Raw genomic sequence first — 22447 nt, 5'->3', positions numbered from 1 at the left:
TTTGTGAGGCTGTCAATCGAACAATATCCTTGCACAGATTAGTTAAGCTTAAATCATACATTGTACATGTATGGTCGCTTTCAGCAGCCCTAAGGGTGTTGATTTGCGTATGAGTTGGAAAGTAACGGAAACCCAACGGAAGGCTAAATATACTTTGATATATGCGGATCTACACCGTCGGCACCGGAGATCTGCCAAGGCCCAAGAGGGAGTGGCGAGGAATCAGTCGGCGATTATGCACCATCCATCTAGGAATCACTTCTACGGACCACAGCCTGAGCCAAAATCTTTCAAATTTGTATGTGAAATTGTCAATATGCTTGCAATATCCATGTATCCAGAGATAGAACATCCCAAATGCTAACATTAAATACCGTTGTAGCTTTAATAGAGTATACCAAGTACAATACTAATGACCCGACCAATGTTTGAAATTCTTCATCCTACCCTCCTCTGGCCGTTGACAAACTAACTTGGATCAACTGCGCTAACATCCCCTTGATCTCCGATAACTCGCCCTCCAGCGTTGTAATACGATCCTCCAACTTTGGCTTCTTGGAGGTCTACCGACCAGTTAGCCTCACAACACAAGGAACATTCAACTTCACCTTCGTACGATAGACCTCTGAAATACTCGCTGGCTCGATTAACGACGTAGGCCGCTCAGACGGACGCCGTTCGAAATCGAAGTGGTAGAAGTAGCTCGACCCGCGATGGGGATTTCTCCCCGGATGCTATGATACACAAATCAGCACGCAAAACTTCACTATGCTTCGGTGGCCGGCTTACCAGACTGCGAGTTGGATGGCCACCACTATTCGGATATGGTGCCTGCACTTATTCGAATATGCGGAAATAGAGAACGAAGGAATGTACCGCAATGCCAGACGGTGGGCTTGTGGGGCTCAACAGGCCGGGCGATGTCGGTTGGGGCGGCAACGGGTAAATCAATATCTCTTGTGGAGTTCTCGGCATCCTCGGCGATACCGGTCGCTGGTATGTCGGTGAATATGAGCTCTCATGGACGTCGTGCTGCTGCTTGATCGAGGTCAGCGCGCCGACGCGTGGTTTTCAGCGGGAATCTCACATCAGCAAAGACTTGGTGCCACTCTCGAAATATCCCACCAGCAAAGCTCTGGACGAGAAAATCCGTGTCGAGCCGCTGCTGTCTCCAGCTCTCGGTCAGCGTGCGGTATCGCATGCCGAACGCGGCGGCGAGGTTTTTCATACTGTTGGTCATGCTGCTCAGCTCTTGTTCGTGGACGACAAGAGAGTTTGCGACTTCCAGAATTGCCAAATGGCGCTCGAGGATGAGCTCGAGGACACAAAGTATGAACTGGAGAATTGGAATCAGTTCAAGTTGGACCACGACCGAATGCAAACAGCTCACCCCTTCAAGCCTGTATGTCCCCAAAACGGCCAAAACCGTCTCAGGACTCTCAAGTTGATATTGAATCCTCTCCATCCTCGTGCTTATGGCTTCGGACTCTTTCTTCATCATATCCGCACGAAGTGCATCGAGTTGCACCGGACTATGATGAGCCCGGCGCGCCAGCATGTCCGGAGCAACGGAGTTAACAACGAGATAGAGCTCCGATATTCCGCTCGTTTTGATATAGGCTTTGACGCCAGGCCTATTATCGGGATGAACCTTCCGCGCGGCCGATTCGATTGCCGAAAATATGCTCTTGTTTGTTATTAGAACTTGGCAGAGAGCAGATAGCTATTTACCTGACAGCGCTCTTTGTAAGCCAAGGAATTATGTTTCCATCCCGCTGCCCAGCTATGCATGTTCGTCAGTAGAAGCTCTGTTGAATTCACAGCAAGACGCACTATGCAAGCCATTGCGGCGCAGACCATTCTTTTGGCCGAGACTTGAAAAAATGATTGACTTCATGGACGGAGATGTACCCGCTGCCATCGTCGTCGATGGCATCAGCGATACTGGGATAGTCTAATCGGTCGCAGTTCAATCAGCAAGACATTGCCGGCGAGTATCATGGACTACGTACAAATGACCTGACTCAGGACATATAACGTCCATTCTTCGCCATGCCTGTCGCCCGAGTTACGTTCATGATCGCTGAATCGCTGGACGAAATGACTGTGCACCGCTGAACCCCATCTCAGTGTCAATGGATTCGGTGTGTTTTAGCTCTTACCATCGACAAAGTGTCGGGATTTGCAGCTGATCTTCCAGTTCTGCTAACCGTCAACCGATTGCTCTTGATTTACTCCGAAGAAGTATGACTGACCATGGCTTGCCAAACACTCCGAATATCATCGTCCTTGATCAGCTGGTATGCCCCCGAGTTAAGTTGATGCAGTATCGCGTCCTTGGAGCGCTCGAGGGCATCGGCCATCTCTTTCTGCGCTGCCTCGACCTTCAGCGAGAACCCCGGCCTATCCAGTTTGTCTCTGATCAGCCGCGAATATAAGCAAAGCACACAACCCACATGTTCGACGACAACGCCTCATCAAGGCTCACCCTTAGATGTGTTTGGATTTGAGGGTCCAGGTCTTCCTGGGCACCAAAGTGGTCTCGCGCCAATTGGTTGAGAAATGAAGAGTCCTGGTCCGTATTTAAAATCAAAATGCAAACGGTCTGGACGCAATACTCACCTCGAGAGCCCTCTCGCCTCCAACCCGCACCGCCTCCCCGATCTTCATCTCGAACGGCGTCTGCCTGCTAAGCATGCCGGTGACAGTCGCAAGCTGCTTCGTCACCAGATCCAACTGCGCTGCCATCCCGCCAACGCTCCCGAGCGTCTCGTGTATTTCCAGCGCAGAGCTCTCCGACAAGAGGAAATGTAGGTCGGATTTGTGGGTAGCGAACGCGGTTGTAAAGCCTGTCAGCTTTTTGCGATATTCCGAAGACCTAAGCGTGTGTGTAAAGTGGCCGTGTCGATAATACACACTGTGGAGCGCTTCAAAAACATGGTAACTGGAAGATTTAAGACACAAACTCTCGAAAGTTCCCAAAATCCTCTATCGTTTTCGCCACGGCCTGGAAGAAGTTATCAAGGCCATCCTTGATATGGTCGTGGTCGGCACGGAAGATCGCTTGAAGGTCGCACATGGTGAACCAAAAGACCGACTATGAAGGTGTCAAGGTCGGAACAACTGACTTTCTTGTACCCACCATTGTATGATAAACAACCAGCTGTAACACTCGTTCAGATGCATAATAGCTAATACGAAAGGCAACTCACGATGTTCTTGTCATTTTCATTTCGTTCCAGCTCGTGTTTGATAACAACCTAACTCGCAGGTTAGCTCCATCTCGGCTGACTACTCCATTAAAGCTCACCGAAAATATCGATTCCGCGACCATGATCGCCGGGATGTATTTCACCACCGAGTCAAGGATGACAACGACATCCTTCGCAGGTTCCAGTACTGCCGCAGCGCTCTCTTTGACAACGCTCCATGCTTCGCTGGCGATCAGCTCGTCCACAATCGTTTGTGCTTTTGTCAGGTTTTGCATCCCATTAGTTATCATAGGACCTCGAACAAAGTTTAGCGCGTATTGGAACGACGGAGCTGGCTAACATACCGACAGTAGCAGCGACCTTGGCCTTGTCCATTGCAGCAGTCTGCATGATTCCACGGAGTCCACGCGCTTGGCCTGTACTATGGGCGGCGATCTGTGCGGGCAAACCGTCGACGGATCCCAGTGCTTCTCTCGAAAATGAGGGGAACACGCTTCCAGACTGTTGAGCAGCGGTTAGAACCGCAGCAGCTGCAAGTGCGGGTCCCGGGGAAGGCAGAATGGCGTTCGCCGTTGCCAGCCTCGCATGTGTTAGGTCTTCTCTGGAGGATGCGGGTGACACGACGCGGGGGAGAGCATGAATGTTGGAAGGTGGGGTCGGTGCTGGACAGAGTAAGAAATTAAGACGTTCAACGAATGGAAAACTGACGATATGGAAACGAGGACAAGGACGAGTCGGAACCTGAGTTGGCACGCACAGGCGGCGCGCGATATGGTTGGGGGAAGGGGAAGGGCCGGGATGCAGAAGGAGAAGGAGGTTCAGACAAGTTGCGGGTATGAGTGGGGAGTGGTGGAACAGGAGGAAGCTAAAGAACGTCGTAGTTGGTGAACTCATTCGCATAGAGTACTGGGTTACGCACCGATGTGTCTCTCCGCGGGGAGCCGATAGTCTCTCGCGAGGGTTGCCTCTTGAGATCGCCTTTCTCCGATGAGCGTTTCCGTATCCTGAGATAGGAAAACGGTGAGTGATGTCGCTTTTCCTTCTCTTTCTCCGGCGGGGGCATATCGAGGTCAACAAAAGATGTGTCTGCATCTGTGGCGTGTGGGCCGCTGGTGCGGCCGCGCCTGCCGCCGGGGAAGATGACCGACATAGAGCGTGGTGGTGGGGGAAGGAGAGGGAATTGTGGAGAACGTCGGCTCGAAGTTAGAGCGACATTTGTTGCACGCGGAGCCGGCGCATCGGGATTACAGCCTACAGCTTCGCACAGACAGACAGCAGATTGACGCCTTCCCAGCACGCTGATCCAATTGAGAGGATGCGATCATCCTTCCAGCGCCCAGTACCGGCGGTCCGAGAGTTATGCTGCACTTGGATCGTAGAGCCGTAGGATGCGGTAGCCAGAGGGCGACCAGCACGTACCGAGCAGCGGCAAGCTCGAAGACAGGCGGTCGAATGCAAGGCCCGGTTCGCGCGGTCGGGTCGAATGCGACCTGCCCAAGATCCATACCGTCTGTCGGGCCAAGCCTGATGCCGCATTTGTTATGGTTAATCAATCGCCACTCCTGAAATACACCATACCCCGGCGGGAGACTGGGAACGTCATTCATGAGCGCACATGGGAAGACGAGTCTCACCTAGACATACGCCGCATACACGGTATTTCCCTCCCCCTCCAGCTCTCTCATTCCATCCAGCGCGTGCAGAATTCCACATGAGCGCAGGTATCCATCACATTCTTTGGTGGCCCAGCGCTCGCGCTGGCAGAAACAGCGCCCATTGGCGATGATCAATACCAGTCGAATGCCACAAGAAGATTGAGTCGCGTTCTCGCCCTTTCGAGCGGCGGCGGTCCGGCCTGGGATAGTGGGAAGCTCATACATATGCCGGGGAAAAAAAAAGAAGGGCAACGTGAGTCATCGTTACGGTCACAGTCACATCGATGTGATCGGACGCGACAAGACGGGATGTGACTGTGACGCATCAATAATCATTATTGACAATCCAACCTGGCTGGTAGAGAGGATACATAATCAGGTGGGGATCTTTAACATTGTTTTGGGGTGCTTTGGTGTTGTTCATGGCTGGGGCTCTTTGGGACTGGTTTGAAGCTGAGGCCCACAATTGGCTATTTTACTTACTGATTCTGAATCATATTCTTGGTGTAACATTGCATACAAAAAATATGACTTCATATAACTCCGTTATTTGGAAGTTCTTGGCGCTGAAGTAGCCAGAAAATTGCCAAAATTAGTGCTTTAGGACCTAAAATTCTTAAAAACCTCTGTGATATACAAAGAAAAAATCATATAATATATTGTGAGTGTGAAATTTGAAGTGACTGAGATACTAGGTACAGTACTGTATCACACCTTCAGTTGCAGTATGCACTAGAATTTGATATGAATCCAGGCTGCAAAAGTTACTTTGAAAAGAACTAGTTTTGCTTTTTTGCGAAAAAAATGTGTCATAATCCTTATCACAGATAGGGGGGCTCAGAGGTGGTTGAAAAAGGGCTTTTGTATTCATGAAAGCTTACAGTTGTTTTTGCCAGTCAATGATCCATATCTCTCTTTAAAGTTTTTGGACAGAGGGGTATTGGTGGGTTTTGCTTAGGCTCAAAGGAATTCTTTGTTTAGAATGTAAAAACATTTTTTAATGAATGGATAACTTTCTTTGTGTAAAAACCTGACACAACATCATATGTTTGGCTTTGTTTTTTAATGCCAAAAACTAGTAATTTCCTTTATGCAAGTTGATCGCAAAATTTCTTGTTTTCTTATGACCTTTTCTCTTACAAAAACAACTTGTTTTCGTCAGAGGAAATTTAATAACTTGAAATAACCATTGATTGTTTTATTTGTCAAAACACACTCTCTACAAACAGTAATTTTTTTTTCTCTTTTTTTTTCTTTTTTTGGCAGTACATAAAAGCTAAGACAGAGAACATAGGTTATCATACAGAGCTTAAGTAAAGGCTGGGCCCACAGGGGGCCCATGGCTGGGAGAAGGGGATCCACCAACCAGGGAAATGTACAACTACATGAAGTCCAAACAACAGTGTGGGGATCCACCATGGAGTTAATGGTTACGGCTGCATGGGCGCGTCTCGCAGGCAGGACCCACTAAAACCCTGGTTCCTCGTAGCCACTTCCCGACAGCCTGCGCTCCCTCATGATCCTCGACAACTCCGGTCCAGGTCTCGAGCATGATCTCAGGGCTGATTGCCTGTAGTTTGCCCCCAATGGGGCGAGCAGCCATGACTCGGTTAATATCAAGCCTTGCATTGATGGCGGCGTACCATTTGTTACGCACCTCCAGCAGTGTGTGTGCAAACAGTAATTTCCTCTCTTGAAAAGTTGACTTTGTGCCAATATTGTACTATTTTGTATTTTTATGAGAAACCCTCATGCAAACTTGGGCCAAGTGCCTCAAGGCTTTGATTATTTATTCTCTACCCACTATCTTATTAGTATATAGACTTCAAGCATATTATTAAACCTATTCATACCCTATGTACTAATGAGAAGCCTACAATATAGGCAACTTGGTCAAAAAAGTTGAAAAACTGTTTTGGGAACTTGAAAAACTTATACTTATTTCTTCCTTCATCTATGAATTATTCACTTGTTATATGAACCTTGCAAATTTCTGTTGCTACACAGTGTTACATTGCCAGGTCAACACCATGAATTGACAGGCATCTCAGGCAGAACATGCTGCATGTCCTAGGCCCTCTGTGGCCCAGCACAAGCAGTGAGAGGACAAGCCAGGTCCGATCCATAATAGGTGTCACGGATAAGACCCGGCCTGTCCTCTCTGGCGCTGGTGTTGGGCCACCGCGGGCCCGTAACACGCAGCACGTGACGACGGGGAACATGCGCCCCAGTAGGAGGAACGCACACGTGGGAAGCATGTGACTGAGAACGACGCGTCGAGCCATTGCCGAGCCCAACTCAACACCAGGGGACTGGGGAGGAGTGCTAGGAGGTTAGGAGTAGCGCCTGGCCCGCAAGGGATGTACGATCGTCCCCTCTGCGGCCAGGAACGGGAGCGAGGAGGAGCAGGGGAGGCCCAGGTGTCTGATCACCCCTTTGCGGGCCCACAGATATAAACACGCAATGGTGTACCATGTACTCTATCGCTTAGATCGTCTTAAGAACTACTTCTCTCCGTGCAAGGAGGAATCACCAACTCATCGGGCCTGACACAACCCGATTCGAACCTTCGACCACTGACAGCGACAAGGGACCGAGTCAACGGGCCCCTTTCGGTTTCGATCTACCCCACTTGCCATACTTGCGGGCCCGACGATTCGTCTGTTCTGTTCCGGGCGCACGTTCTTAGGAGAGGTTCTTGCACGGCCCGACCCGCAGTCTGACAATAGGCAATAGATGAGGTTCCTCTAACATCATTTATAAGGGCAACCCTAGAAGCCTGGGTGGAAGAAATGAAAGTGAGAGGATGTAAAACCCACTGCTGTATTGCAGACCTAACTATAATACTTATACTACTGAAGAATAGTCTCATGAATTCTACAGAATTCTACAGAACTCTACAGAATTCTACCATGTTCTGACTTGGCTCAGTCAGCACCGGGCTGGTTGAACCGCCCGGAGTTCGCTATATAAGCAGAATTATAACAGCCTGAAATAAGGGTTCAAGCAGGGGAGAATCAAAAGAGAAGAAACCCCAATGGCCAGTTAGCCAACTATATACTTTATATGCTAAGAGCAATTGTTGCGCTGAGCAGTATGCCTGTGCCATACCACACACTAGGTCCCAGGGGGATGCTGTGCAGCCTGTGCCTAATAGAGTTGGCAGGGCAGGAGCAGAGCCAGACCACTAGAGGCAGAGCCTAGGTATCTTTTAGAGTTGGGACAAGGGTTGTCTTTACAATGTACATGAGGCCAGAACTGGAGGGTCAAATATCACTGGCCATTCAGTCTAGACAGGATTAACCTCCTAGAGCAGTCTGCCCTATCTCTGAAATAGACAATGTTAAAGTACGCAGAAAGGCTGTAGATGGCCTTTCATGAGATGAGAAAGATGATTTTTGGGGCTGAAAGTGGAGAAAAAAGTAACTGTTTTTTTGGGTTGTGTTGTGATTCCATTATTTTTTTTTTCTTCACTAGAAAAAAAACTTACATGGCAGTCTGTGTTGGGGGTCATACTTGTGTATGACCAGGATGCATGATGAGGAGATGGGTCGGAGCTCGTACAGTGAGCAAAGACATGGCAAGGACGCGCCAAGTGGTGAGTGATGGGCCATCAGTGGTGGTGCCAAACATGACCAACACCATTTGGTGCCAGGCGCTCGCAGTCGTAAATCGAAAAACTCTGGCGTCACATTGTCACATATCATCAAATTACACCAAATCAGGTATATTCAATCAAAATGACACTTGCTCTAGGATATCGCAGATTTACGACGGAGCAGTGACTGGTTGGAGGCTGCCACAACCTTAAGAAAAATACATTATGACGGTCTTAGAGGGCCCGATGACAAAAAAAAAATCCACGAGTGATGTGTAGGACAAGAGCAAAAAGAAGGTTTATTGACGATAAAGAAATGCCGCCGGTGGGGTTCGAACCGGTGTCACTCAAGCCACGTATGTACGTCAGACGGGTCTTCCCTCCTTGACGACGACCACGACAGTCGCACAGCTCTGAGTCAGGATGTCGACCGTCGGACAGATACAGAGTGGGTGAGGCGTGGGACTTGGTGCGGTTGACTGCTGATTCTGAAGCTGAGCTGCAACAGGTTTGGCTTCCATGAGCGGACTGAGAGCCTGGCAAAATAACTCGCTGCCATGGCCAGGTCGACAGCGACGGGCCTCCTTTTGCCGTCAGCAGTCAGCGGTCAGCAGTCAGCACGTCGTGGCGGACAGGGAACAGACCGACAGGGCGATGACAGATGGGCGGGCACAGGCCCAGCTGGCGCTTGCTTCTCGTCCACTCCCTGTCTCACTCTCGTCTTCTTCTCCTCCTCTACCACACACTCCTTCTGGCGCGCATGCCGCCCCCCAACTCGAAGCGCAGCCGCAGACGCAGCTGCAAAGCCTTTGCCCTCTTCCTCGCCGCCCGGGCCCTCCCGTGCGCCCACGCCCAGGCGAACCGCACGCTCGACGACTTCTCCCCGGCGCTGGTCTACACGCCCGCGACGCCGCCGGCGCTCGTCCGCGGGGCCCTCGCCGGCTTCAACGTCAGCGAGCTGTACAACGGCACGGTCGCCGTGCTCAACGCGACCGCCGCGCCGGGGCACAGCGTGAACATGAGCGTCAAGTTCACCGGTGTGTTATCTCGTCCTTTGGATGCGATGAGCTGATGCGGGCCAGGCACGGAGATCTATGTCTTTTTGGCCAAACCGCAGAACGCGAGCGCCGGCGCGTACGGGATCGCGTACAACGTGTACCTCGACGGCGCGCAGGTGGACCAGGTCGGGTCGTTCGACCAGGACACGGACGCGGAGTACGCCCAGGAGGGGTACACGAACAGCAACTTGAACCTCACGCTGAAGGCGCACACGCTGGTCTTCGAGGCGACGGACGGGGCGGTGTACCTCGACTACGTCGTCTTCCGCTCGAACAACCCCACGCCCGAAACCAGTATTGCCCCGATCAAAGCACTGCCCTCGCCGTCGTCTGCCGCCCCGTCCGGCAGCGCCGCGGCGACGGGCACGAAGTCGCGGCCCGGGGAGACCCCGCTGGCGAGCGCGGTCGCAGAGCGGAAGCGCAGCCGCGTCCCGCTGATCGCCGGCGCGGCGGCGGCCGTGCTGTGCCTCCTCGGCGCGGGTGTCGCGGCGTGCATCTGTCTGCGGCGCCGGAACGCGCGCAGGCCGGCGGCGGCGGTGTTGCCCGGCGGGCCCGGGCCGTACCCGGCGATGAGCCAGAGCTTGAGCTATGCCGGCGGGCAGGTATATGCGAGCGACGCCGCGCTCGTGGGCTCGCAGCACTCCGTGTCCGCGCATGGACATGCGCCGTACGGGTATACCGATGCGCCGCCGCCGCTGCCAAGTCAGCAGCATAACCTGTATCAACACCCACCACACTTACAGCCGCAGGCGTACGACTCCCCGATGCCCAACCTGTACCTCTCCCCACCCGCGCAACCACAGCCGATGACATACCCACCCGCGCCCTCACCCGTGTCCCCACCGCTCACCTCGCCCTCCGCGTACTCCCCCGTCTCCCCATCCGACACATACGCATACGCCCCGCCCACGCCGACAGCGTACGACCCGCGCGGGGCCGCAACGCTCGCCTACACGCCCTCGCAGTCGTCCCATTCCTCGCGCTCCGCGTACGACGAGCGCGCGCGCATCCTCGCGGAGCAGCGCCGCATCGAGGCGGAGTACGAGCGGCCCGGGTGGGCGTCACTGTCGGGCGCGGAGGAGAAGCGCCGGCTGCGCGAGCACGAGGAGCGCCTGGGCGTGGCGAACCCCGGACCGCTCTCGCCGGCGTCCCCGGCGTCGTCGTCAGCGGGGATGCAGCGCAGCTGGAGCACTCGCACGGGCACGAGCGGGAGCGGCGCGGGAGCGGAGGACATCTCGCACATCGCGGCGGAGATGCACGCGCTGCGCGCGCAGGTCGCGCGTCTCGAGGGCGAGCGGCTGGAGCGCGAGGGGCGTCCCGCCGCCGGCGTATGATTGAGCGGTGCGATGGATACCTTACATACTTAGTTAATTGCAAATTTTACTGCCTTACGAATGAGCTTCCCATAGCACTAGGTCAGCAAATCGCATTCAAATACGTTACTTACACCATTGTGTCTGTCGACAAGCGCTGCCGTCCCCACCGCCTGACCCAGCCAGTGCCCCCTTCTGCTCCGTCTCCATCTCCCCCCAACGCGATGCTCTGCACACACAACAGTCAGCACGGCAGCACGCACGCACGCAGGCAAGACGGACGCACCTGGAGGCTGTCGAGGGTGGTAGCAAACGCGCCCGCGCCAGCCCATCTCTCTCCCCAGCGGCGACCCCCCGCACTGTGCCAGCCCAGCCCTCCGCCACACGCGAGTAGTACGGCACCGGCCTAGGCCCGGGGCAGTCTCGAGCCGAACCGGGAGGGAAGGGGTGTGTCGGTGCAGAAGTGCAGCAGGACGCGAGGGCCAAAGGAAGCACGACGCACCTGCCGCTGTGACGTACGTTATGCGGCTCGGCAGCAGCACGTGCCACGGGCTGTCGGCGCCGATATCCGCGGGCCAGGCAGGGCGGACGGACGGACAGGCTGCTGGCGGGTCAGCCAATCCGGCGAGCGCGTTGGCAGCACGACGCACCTGCTTTATCATGGCCGCGAGAGCCGCCAACGGGCGGCGCTGCCGAAACACGTTAGCTCGACAACACAGACACTGCAGACAACACACCTGCACAACACAGGGAAATTGGCGCAGCTGCAGAAACAACATGTTAGTCAGCGAACAAGCAGCACGATTGCGCAGCGCACCTCGCCAGCGACGACCGCACACGCGTTGGAGTCGTCGGCAGATGGAAGGAGGGAGGGAGAGGAAGACGAAGGTGGTGGGAGCCGGCAGCGGGTTTAAGTACCCGCCCGCCAAGCGAAGCCCGGTCGCGCTCCCACGCGCCGGGAACGTTGGGCCGGCATGCATGGCAACGGCCACGCGATCACATGGCGCACCTGACACGCGCCACGCGGAGGATGGGTCTCCGCTCGGGAGGGCTGCGCGTGAGCATCCGCGTGGGATGCGCGCGGTGGACGAAACGGCCGAGGGAGCGAGGGTAAAGAGACAAAAAGCATGCGGGGAATTAAAACGAAAGCGGCGGGCCAGAATGGAAGAGGAGCAGAGGCAAGAGGGAGGGAGGGAAGAACAGCTGGAGGAAGGTGACGATGCTAAGGTTGCCGGGAGGGATAACATGTGCCTCACCTAGCCGACGGTGATTTTCCCTATCGAGGCCCGCTAAACTCACCATCCGCGCACAGTTACGCGGCCTCATCACGCCGGTTGCCTTCTACAGCATGTGCCACCCCGGCCCCATTGCTACCCGATGCGGTAACCACTTGGCTTGGCTCAGTAATATGCAACCGCCGTCAGCGATGATTCCGATGAAGCACACATCAGCGCGTCCAGGCCACCGCCTACGCGCATCATCATCAATCACATGCTGCACCTGTCGCACATGTCGCACTCGGCATCTGCACCAATGTCAGCTGTAAAAGGAAGAGGTCTCAAGGGGAGGCCACCGAGAAATAAGGCAAGTAAAGCTAGCAGCACAAGGGACACAGTCCCAGTAAAGTCTGCCCAGAGCTATATGCAACCTCCTAGTAGAGAGAGAGATATTCTTCTGGTGTATCATGTTGCCTATAAGAACACCTATCCATGGACCCGATCACCGGGTCCCGCCATCATTTGCGCAAACACCAAACTTTCACATGCTAAACTGCACTCCGCGGTCATGCGCACTTCCGTTGTTCTTCATCGAGTGAAATCAAGGCAGAGACAGCGAGGTCACGTGACCCGCTATCCGGCCATCCTGGTATCAAAAGCAACTTGAATCAAACAATGATGTGGGGACTCTGGGCCGGGACCATGGTCTGGCCCAAAGCCCGAATACAAATATGTCTTGACTGTTGATTATGTAATCATCCGCATGCGACACATAGACCATCATTGTTGTTTCATCAGGAAGGTACTACTTATCATTAACAAGCCAAACTTGGTATGTATAATGAGCATCAATTACGTAAGAAGACAGCCAACATAACGATTTTATCATATCAAGTACAGAAATATAACTGTACAATCCAGCGATATACAGACTTAGATTGTAGCTCAATAAGGAGTTGCTTAGCAGCAAGCCTGATGATTACATAAGCAGTCTCACATCAGAGTATTGCTAACCTTTGATGTGTTTTACATTTTCACGAATATCCAACAGGCACAACTTCTTATCTTGTACCAGTTGTGTTAATTCAATTCCTAGAATTAATTTTTATACTATTTTTATTGCACTCTATTTCAATGGACATGAGTTTGATGGTTGATTACAACGCACACAGATAGTCACGTCACGTGACCTGCTATCCGGCCTGATAGTGCCTTGATGATTTTCAATCATATCAGTTGTATAACCAGAGTCACTTTTAACTGATTCGTGTGAAAAGCCATTTTTAGCAGACACTTTCTGGAAGATGTGATTACATTTATTAATAAGAACCAGACCCAGACATTTGATTATGTAAGCAGACACTAGATAATACCAGCTATCACATATGTTTAGATTTGACACCTATTGAAGACCTTCATCAATGATTCTCCCAGTAAGCACAAATCTTAGAATTGGCTAGAGTTTGCCTTGAGATGTCACTGGTGATTACATAAGCAAAGTAGTGATTAAATTGGGATTGTTAATTTTATTCATTTTGCTTGTTGATGGGCTTCTTTCTCCAAGCCCATAATCACTGTCAATCAGATCACTATGATAGGCATAAATTGATTCTAAAACATATGCCTATATACCATAACTCAGTAGAATATGATTTTTAGTCTATATTTTCTAGAAGAAACTTCTTATACTACTAGCCTAGTATAGGGCACTGATTCATCTTAATATGCCATACAGGCAAAAATATCATTTTTAGCACAGACTTTCTGGAAGAAACATCAAGGTTATATTTTCAATATACCAATATGTACCGTCATTTTTGCCTTGCTCTGCTGTCATACCAACATTGTCAAAACCTTAGAATTTTCTATAGTTTTATAGCTGTTGCCGATCTTTGTACATAAGCGGGCTGATGATCAGTGTTGTCATGCCTACACTCCTGTGCCCCAAATTCAAATTTCCATTACTCTTATTCAGCTTTAGTAGTTGACATACCAGGATATAGATTTTGCAATGCCCATGTAGCTAAATATCATTTTTAGTATACTCTTTCTGGGAGAAATTTGAAGTCAATAGCTATTTCCACCCCTTTTTTGAGCAAGATTTGGCCTAGAACATGTTGGCATAAGGCAATTGTTTGACAGTATCACCATGGCAACGGAGCTCAATATATACCCTATATTGCAAAAATATCATTTTTAGTGTACTCTATCTGGTAGAAATTTAAAGCCAATAGCTATTTCGACCCATTTTGGTTTGGCCCAGGACATGACAGGATAAATGTTTGACAAGTACTGATCAGAAAATGCTACCTATTTAATATATATTCTTGCCATCATCTGGTTTTCATGTGTCATTGTCATTGACATTAATTCAATATGCAAATATATGGTAATTTGCCAGAATATCATCTTAATGTCTATTTTGTTTCAATAGCCTTTGTACTTAGTATCAGGTACCACAATTACTTGACGACAAGTAAGAATGCCCATACAAGGCCGGAACAATGATCATCATCACACTACCCATGATTCCGGGACGCGCGCACAAGCCTTGCCCATATGGTGATGTGTTGCCATACCTGCATGCAGATCCGTGATCTGGATTGATGATATGATGAATATCAGAGAGCCAGCGAGTGAGAGAGAAAAGGGATGGCCAGCATCCCATATGTGAGCCTAAAAGCCTTGAGGGCTTGAGAGCTAAGGCCAAATATCAGGCTCAGGGCAGGTGGGGCAACGTCCAAGGCCCAGTCATCATGACCATCACTCCGCGGTCACGCACGGCACGGGCAGATTTCGCCGTGGGACGCGTACAAGCCTTGCCCATGTGTGTTGCCCTGCAGATCCGTGAGGTGAACTGTCAGCACGCCGCAGGCGACAGAATCATGTGCATCACTACGCGGTCACGCAGAGCACGGGCAGATTTCCCCGAATTCCACGCGTCCGGGAGAAGTCTGTATCATGTGCCATCTACACGGTCATGCTGGGCACATGTACACCACGGACAGATTTCCCCGCATCCCACGCGTCCGGGTCAATATTTTTTTCTTCCCGCTTCGCGGTTGCTAGTGAAAAACTTTTTTTGATTAAGACACAGCCACAAAAAATGAGTATTTAACTATGACCTGGACGCGAGACTTGGCGAGCGGAGCGCGACTTAGCGTTGGGACGGGCGACGTGTGGGGGTATAGCAATATATTCATGTGATATTACATCAGCGGGCGAGCGGGGAAAAGAGAGAGACCCCGGCGCTGGTCTACACGCCCGACCTCTGCACGTCGTGGCGGACAGGGAACAGACGGACAGGGCGATGACAGATGGGCGGGCACAGGCCCACTGGCAGCTGGCTCTTGCTTCTCGTCCAATCCCTGTCTCACTCTCGTCTTCTTCTCCTCCTCTACCACGCACTCCTTCTGGCGCGCATGCCGCCCCCCAACTCGAAGCGCAGCCGCAGACGCAGCTGCAAAGCCTTTGCCCTCTTCCTCGCCGCCCGGGCCCTCCCGTGCGCCCACGCCCAGGCGAACCGCACGCTCGACGACTTCTCCCCGGCGCTGGTCTACACGCCCGCGACGCCGCCGGCGCTCGTCCGCGGGGCCCTCGCCGGCTTCAACGTCAGCGAGCTGTACAACGGCACGGTCGCCGTGCTCAACGCGACCGCCGCGCCGGGGCACAGCGTGAACATGAGCGTCATATTCACCGGTGTGTTGTTCCATCTTGCCGCCGCTGATCTACGAAGGTAATTTTCTGGCAGGCACGGAGATCTATGTCTTTTTGGCCAAACCGCAGAACGCGAGCGACGGCGCGTACGGGATCGCGTACAACGTGTACCTCGACGGCGCACAGGTGAGCCAGGTCGGGTCGTTCGACCAGAACACGGACGCGGAGTACGCCCAGGAGGGGTACACGAACAGCAACCTCACCCTGAAGGCGCACACGCTGGTCTTCGAGGCGACGGACGGGGCGGTGTACCTCGACTACGTCGTCTTCCGGTGCGTTCGTCGGTGTTCATAGAGTCCTCAAGTTGACCGAATTAACTACAGGTCAAACAACCCCACGCCAGAAACAAGCATCGCCCCGATCAAAGCGCTGCCCTCGCCGTCGTCTGCCGCCCCGTCCGGCAGCGCCGCGGCGAAGTCGCGGCCCGGGGAGACCCCGCTGGCGAGCGCGGTCGCAGAGCGGAAGCGCAGCCGCGTCCCGCTGATCGCCGGCGCGGCGGTGGCCGTGCTGTGCCTCCTCGGCGCGGGGGTCGCGGCGTGCATCTGTCTGCGGCGCCGGAACGCGCGCAGGCCGGCTGCGGCGGTGGTGCCCGGCGGGGTCGGGCCGTACCCGGCGATGAGCCAGAGCTTGGGCTATGGGGCGTATGCAAGCGACGCCGCGCTGGTGGGCTCGCAGCACTCCGTGTCCGCGCATGGACATGCGGCGTACGGGTATACCGAGCCGCCGCCGTTGCCACTTCAGCAGCATAACCTGTATCAACACCCACCACACTTACAGCCGCAGGCGTACGACTCCCCGATGCCCAACCTGTACCTCTCCCCACCCGCGCAACCACAGCCGATGACATACCCACCCGCGCCCACACCCGTGTCCCCGCCGCTCACCTCGCCCTCCGCGTACTCCACCGTCTCCCCATCCGACACATACGCATACGCCCCGCCGACGCCGACGCCGTACGACCCGCGCGGGGCCGCGACGCTCGCGTACACGCCGTCCCAGTCGTCCCATTCCTCGCGCTCCGCGTACGACGAGCGCGCGCGCATCCTCGCGGAGCAGCGCCGCATCGAGGCGGAGTATGCCCGGCCCGGGGGCGGCGCGGGTTGGGCGTCACTGTCGGGCGCGGAGGAAAAGCGCCGGCTGCGCGAGCACGAGGAGCGCCTGGGCGTGGCGAACCCCGGCCCGCTGTCCCCGGCGTCCCCGGCGTCGTCGTCAGCAGGGATGCAGCGCAGCTGGAGCACGCGCACGGGCGGGGGCACGGGCGGGAGCGGCGCGGGGGCGGAGGACATCTCGCACATCGCGGCGGAGATGCACGCGCTGCGCGCGCAGGTCGCGCGTCTCGAGGGCGAGCGGCTCGAGCGCGAGGGTGTCCCGCCGCCGGCGTATGATTGAGCAGTAGTTACTCGTACTAGATTTAATAAGAGATGATTTTGATTCTGGAATGTGGACAATGAGGACTGAGGTGGGTCACTCCGGAGTGGACTGTGAATTCACTGGCAGTTCCCAAAGGTTACTTAGGTTAAAAATATCAGTCTCGGATGGATCTTTTTTGGCTGAAGAGAAATGGTTTCCACACGCGGAAAGTTAGAGTTACACGACTCTTGGTTTCCTGACTGACTTTTTAAGAAAAGAAATCACTGGTTTCACAGCTCTGATGCCTAAGGTTTCCTTGTAAGTTTTCCATACAGAACATCCGCTTCGAAGGGGCTTTCCATTGCACATGCCACAAACCTGAATGGATATTTTGTCCAAATGAAACTTCTACACCCCCAATCCTGGGTGACATCAGGAGAATATCAGTCAAAAATATTATAAAATGTTCGTTTATAAATATCAGTCTACGTACATGGTGTCACAGATAAGACCCGGCCCGTCCTCTCCAGCACTGGTGTCGGGCCATCCCAGGCCCGCAATACGCGGCACGTGACGACGGGGAACAGGCGCCCCAGTAGGAGGAACACACACATGGGAAGCACGTGACCAAGAACGACGCCTCGAGCTGTTGCTGAGCCCAACTCGACACCAGGGGACTGGGGAGGAGTGCTAGGAGGTTACACTGGGGGCACACCGGTACACGGGGTTTTTTTTAAAAAAGCCTTCTCATTACCAGTGTTAATGTTTTTAAAAAATGCCTCTAATTTATGCCCCTGCCAAAAGGCAGGTTTTACATAGGGAAATGAGAGATCAAAAAAAGGTTTAAAAGGTTGAAAAGCCTTGTCAGGGTGGGCAGTGTGGTAGCTATAAGGCCCCAGACCTGACGTGTGGAAAATTCCTTAAGTATGGGGAAAATACTGAGTAGGGGAAAGGCTAAAAAAGATGGGGGCATGGTCTGTGGTGGTAACCGGGTTACCACCGCTGTAGTGCTGACCATGCACCAGCCCTGTGCCTCATGTCAGTCTCGTGAAAATATGTCATAAGGTGCCTCGGCCAAAAGAATCAATCAATTGATGTTGGGCTTTATGTCCGATGGCTTTCATGCTTTGGATTCCAGAGCTGTTATGGTATTCTGAAGATTTAGTGTGGAAAGTGATGTATTGTACTTGTCAATTCAATGCATTTTAACAACATTACTATATTACTCTACCCTACAACCAACACAGAAACCTCTAGTAGAAGGATCTTCAGATTATAGGCCAAATACATGCTAGATTCTGCCAATCATGGCTCCCAGGGATTCCCCAGCTTCTCCAAGCTCCCCACCAGCAAGATCACAGTCTTTTTGCAGTACTCTGAGCATTAATTACCCTGTGAAAGGCAGGGGAAAGCTTCTCACAACCTAACTATTTATCAGAGGAGAACTATAAGGATAGATATTAGTTGAGCCGTGTGGGTACGGATCCGGGTCAGCTCCAGCTTGATGTGGGCCTACTCAGTCTAGCTGGGTTTCCTGGCTATCAGCTGGTCTGTTTTCCCCATACCAAGAGGTTGCCCGTTCAGAAGGGTGGCGTCCCCTGCACGGGCAACGACTGGGGGTCAGGACTGGGTGCTGGGCAAAGTTGTAGGGGCACGGGGTGTTATCCCGGAGCATGGGCTCTAACTGTCAGCGTGGATTGGTGCTGGGAAGACTGGGCTGGGCTTCAGGGGGTGCGCGGCAGGCTGGGGATTCACAGGCAGTGTTGGCCCTAAGGGCTTAAAAACCGACCTCCCCAGGGTCTAAGGGCTGAGAGCTTAGGCTAAGGCTTAGGGCTTAGAAGGCTTAGCCGGGTTTAAGGGCTTAGAGTCCCAAAGAGGAAATTTTTGATGGCTCTAATTTTTGGCAATATACATGCAAACTATGGTTGGTAGACCTTTGAATCGTCAATCACAGGGGCACTGGGAATGATGTTGGCCGGATTTTTTATGGGCATAATATATTATAATCATATCATATTCAGAGCTCCAACACAATAATATATTTGTAGTATAGTATAATAATATTCAGCTGCAAAATATGAATATGTTATGAATATATTCAACTATAATCTAGTATACATATATTCTGCTAGAAAAAAAATTAATACATAAGATGCTGGATTGTCAGGGCAACTTCCTTTTGGGCCTCTCTAATCCCAGCCTTAGATAAGTACATAGGACTCTCAAAATACAATCAGGGCATTGCCACTAGTATTAGGTTGACCAGTAGACACTTGAGATCAGGAGTCCTATACTACATTTAATAGGGTCAACCCAAAGTGATCACTCCTGACCCTTGTTCCTATTAGGAGTAATGTATGAATCACCATATATAATAGATAATATGTGACATTTATCAGAAGTAGGGCTAACTCAGACTAAGACTAGTACTATGACTGACTACATGCACTGAGAAAATAGCTGTGATCATCCATCTTACTATAGTTGAATATTCTGTGACTATAATATAGTATAGTCATAATATACTATAATATATTCAAACATAATCATATTCAAGTGATCCACCAAGGGCATAATATATTCATAATATTCTGAATATATTCAATAATTAATCAAACATAATATAATTCTCCACTGTGTCGGCCTTGCGCGTGGCTTATCCGCGGAGATGTAGCTGAGCAAGTGGCACCACGCCGACATGCCTGACCACAAGGCGACGCCGGTGTTCCACGAGATCATGAAGGCGTATAATGTCGGCTGTGGGACACGGTATCCAGGTGTGCCACATACGGTCAATTTCGTGTGATTCACATAGCTGAAGAGACTTCGCGTATGACAACACGCTACCCTCCATACTGCGCCCTGCCCCATCCACGCTGCATGCGCGGCATATGGCGGATACCGCCGCCCGCTATCGCCGCCCAGCCGCCCGTTCTCCCCCGCGGGGCCCCGCCGCCCCAGTTCCACTCCCATGCGAATCCACACTCCTCCCCTCCTCGCGTGCATCCCTCCCAACCATGGTCATATGGCTGTCCTGAAATGTCAGGGCTACGAACCGCTAGTAGCTGTTTGGCAGCCCTCCAAGAGCAGTGCTGATGGAAATTAGTAGTATCTCTGAAGCTAGTCTTGTATTCTGGTCATCAAGCAATGAAGATGATACTAGTACATTATACACTGCCCATATTTGACCCAGAATTTTCGCAGACCCTCTTGAATACATGCAATATATGCACATGCTAGAGCCGGGCCGATTCTGTGGAGAATCTGGCCCACGATAGTCGTGTTTCCACGTTGGACAGCTGGTGTGATGGAGCAGATACCAGAGCTCAACGAGTTCTGAACCAAAATTAAATATTTTTTTTGTAGAATACGATGCGCGAGAGTGGTTGGAACAGAATCCTCCACTTCTGACTCTTATCCGTTGAGAAATGCGAATTTTATCGCGGATTTTTCATTACAAGTGCCATTTTTCATTACAACGCCTATCATAGTACCCATAGCCACTGACTAGTCGTCACAAGTGCCGTCTGCCTCGCACGCAAGACAAAGGGTACCCGCAGACTGTTGGCCAAGTACAAGGTTAACCGTGGCACGAGACATCCCTTGTATGTGCTTCAATTCTCTTTACCTCGCCACTGCTAATACAGTCCCCCCGCCGCGGCTGCTACCTCACACTACTCGCCCACAGGTGACACCGCGGGAACAGCGCGGTCATGGCATGGCTGACGGTCACCGGTGTCTCTTGTCTAACAATCACATTCCCGTGCGTCCCCTTCCCCCCTCCTGCTTCTCACTTGAGCTGACTAGCGACCAGCCATTCCTCCCCCGACACGCCCGCCCCCGCCACACAGGGCTTCTGGCATCGCTGTCGGGACATGGCTGTCTTCCTAGCGGGCCGGGGCGTGCACGACCATGCCACTGTTGGGCCGTCCGGGCGGGACAGGTGCCTGCGCCGGATGCTCTGGACCATGACCTGGAGGAGTGGGAGGTGGTGGAGCGGCTGATTGGCGATGCGGAGGCCTGCACCCGACCAGTGCCGACAATGCCATTGACGAAGCTGTGATGTATTCAGCGGGGGGCGGCACAAGAAGGAGGATACCCAGTACATGGGGTATCTGACTAGCATACTGTTGTTTTTGAATTGAATACACATTTTTGCGTGGAGTCAAATTTTGAATGGGCAGTAGTGTGCACTGACAATTGCAAGCAAATCAGCCTTGAGAGCTTGAGGGTTGCAGCAGCTAAGCTACAAGGCAGTTACCTGGGTCTCCAGCTGGTTTCCAGACAGTCTGGACCCAGCATGGACCCATTTGCGTCCAAACATGGATGACAGATGGTGTCAATCCTGGAGCCAGCTGGCTGTCACACGTGTCTGCCGTGGATTTCCCAGCTATGTCAGAGCTGGAGAATCATTGGCGGTGTAAGTATGTTCTACCAACCTTTTTTTTTTTTTTTTTTTTTTTTTAATACCATCGCCGTGTGCGCGTAAGCCTCCCCGTCTCCAGCACTGACTACGGGGAAATCACCGGGTGGTCTGGACAATAGAGAGCAAAATCGCCGGCCGGGCGAAATCATGCCGGCAAAAGGGCTGATTGAAGCGGATCGACTGTTTCACCCAATCCGCCAACGGCAACATTTACCAACTGCCCTCAACACTCACCACTGAGGTTTTCGCGGCCCCTGGCGTCTGCACACACTTCGCGGCGCTACTCACTGCAGGAGTTCGGGAATAAATGGCGCCCCTTTCGATCAATTATACACTTAAAATCCATGCACCAAAAAAAGAAATTTTTTATGCCTCTATTTGCACCCCAAAAAGATCGTTTCAAATTTGCCTGCTTATATAAGAAATAGATGCTATAAATGGACTCAGTTTTGTCACCCACTTTGGGGGCAGATCAAACACCCTTTTCTAGACCAGCTTTTGCATCAAAATGGGGACCAAAAAATATGGTCCAGGGCCCTGATATATATCATATAAGTGAATATACATGAATATTTTTGGTCCTTGTTTTGATACAAAAGTTGGTCTAGAAAAGGCTGTTTGATCTGCCCTCAAACCAGTTGACAAAACTGAGTCTGTTTATAGCATCTCTTTTTCATATAAGCAGGCAAATTTGGAACAATTTTTTTTGGGTGGCAAATAGAGGTATAAAGAAATGTATTTTGTTGGTACATTGATTTTAGGTGTATAATCGATTGAAACGGGCACTGTTTATTCCCAAACTCCCGCAGTGACTATCGGACCCAGCCAGGGCCGAAGCACGTGCATGCGCGGTCTCCCCTTGGCTTGGTCACCTGCTCTGTGCACAGCCCCGCCCCCGACA

General features: G+C 52.2%; 2 protein-coding genes across 2 annotated transcripts; one reads left to right on the top strand and one right to left on the bottom strand.

Moving 5' to 3' along the window:
* Positions 1–443: 443 nt before the first annotated feature.
* On the bottom strand, positions 444–5092 carry MIND_01280400 (uncharacterized protein; the record flags this gene model as incomplete). Its single annotated transcript, XM_037369275.1, has 22 exons — positions 444–563; positions 609–734; positions 790–831; positions 877–1038; positions 1088–1336; positions 1391–1687; positions 1732–1783; positions 1834–1954; positions 2013–2114; positions 2163–2202; positions 2256–2403; positions 2457–2572; positions 2623–2917; positions 2967–3097; positions 3143–3163; positions 3213–3260; positions 3311–3507; positions 3557–3874; positions 3921–4077; positions 4132–4510; positions 4632–4802; positions 4857–5092. The coding sequence occupies 22 exons, from the start codon at positions 5090–5092 to the stop codon at positions 444–446; spliced, it is 3528 nt and encodes a 1175-aa protein (XP_037214481.1).
* A 4070-nt stretch (positions 5093–9162) lies between these two features.
* Positions 9163–10857, top strand: MIND_01280300 (uncharacterized protein; the record flags this gene model as incomplete). The annotated part of the gene is made up of 2 exons (XM_037369274.1): positions 9163–9502; positions 9548–10857. The coding sequence occupies exons 1-2, from the start codon at positions 9226–9228 to the stop codon at positions 10855–10857; spliced, it is 1587 nt and encodes a 528-aa protein (XP_037214480.1). The 5' UTR covers positions 9163–9225.
* Between the last annotated feature and the right edge of the window lie 11590 nt (positions 10858–22447).

The sequence above is a fragment of the Mycena indigotica genome (assembly GCF_014461135.1).
Source record: "Mycena indigotica strain 171206Taipei chromosome Unknown Mind.scaff0013, whole genome shotgun sequence".
Lineage (NCBI taxonomy): Eukaryota > Fungi > Basidiomycota > Agaricomycetes > Agaricales > Mycenaceae > Mycena > Mycena indigotica.
The sequence above is the reverse complement of the archived record's forward strand: the minus strand, read 5'-3'. Positions and strand labels throughout refer to the sequence as shown.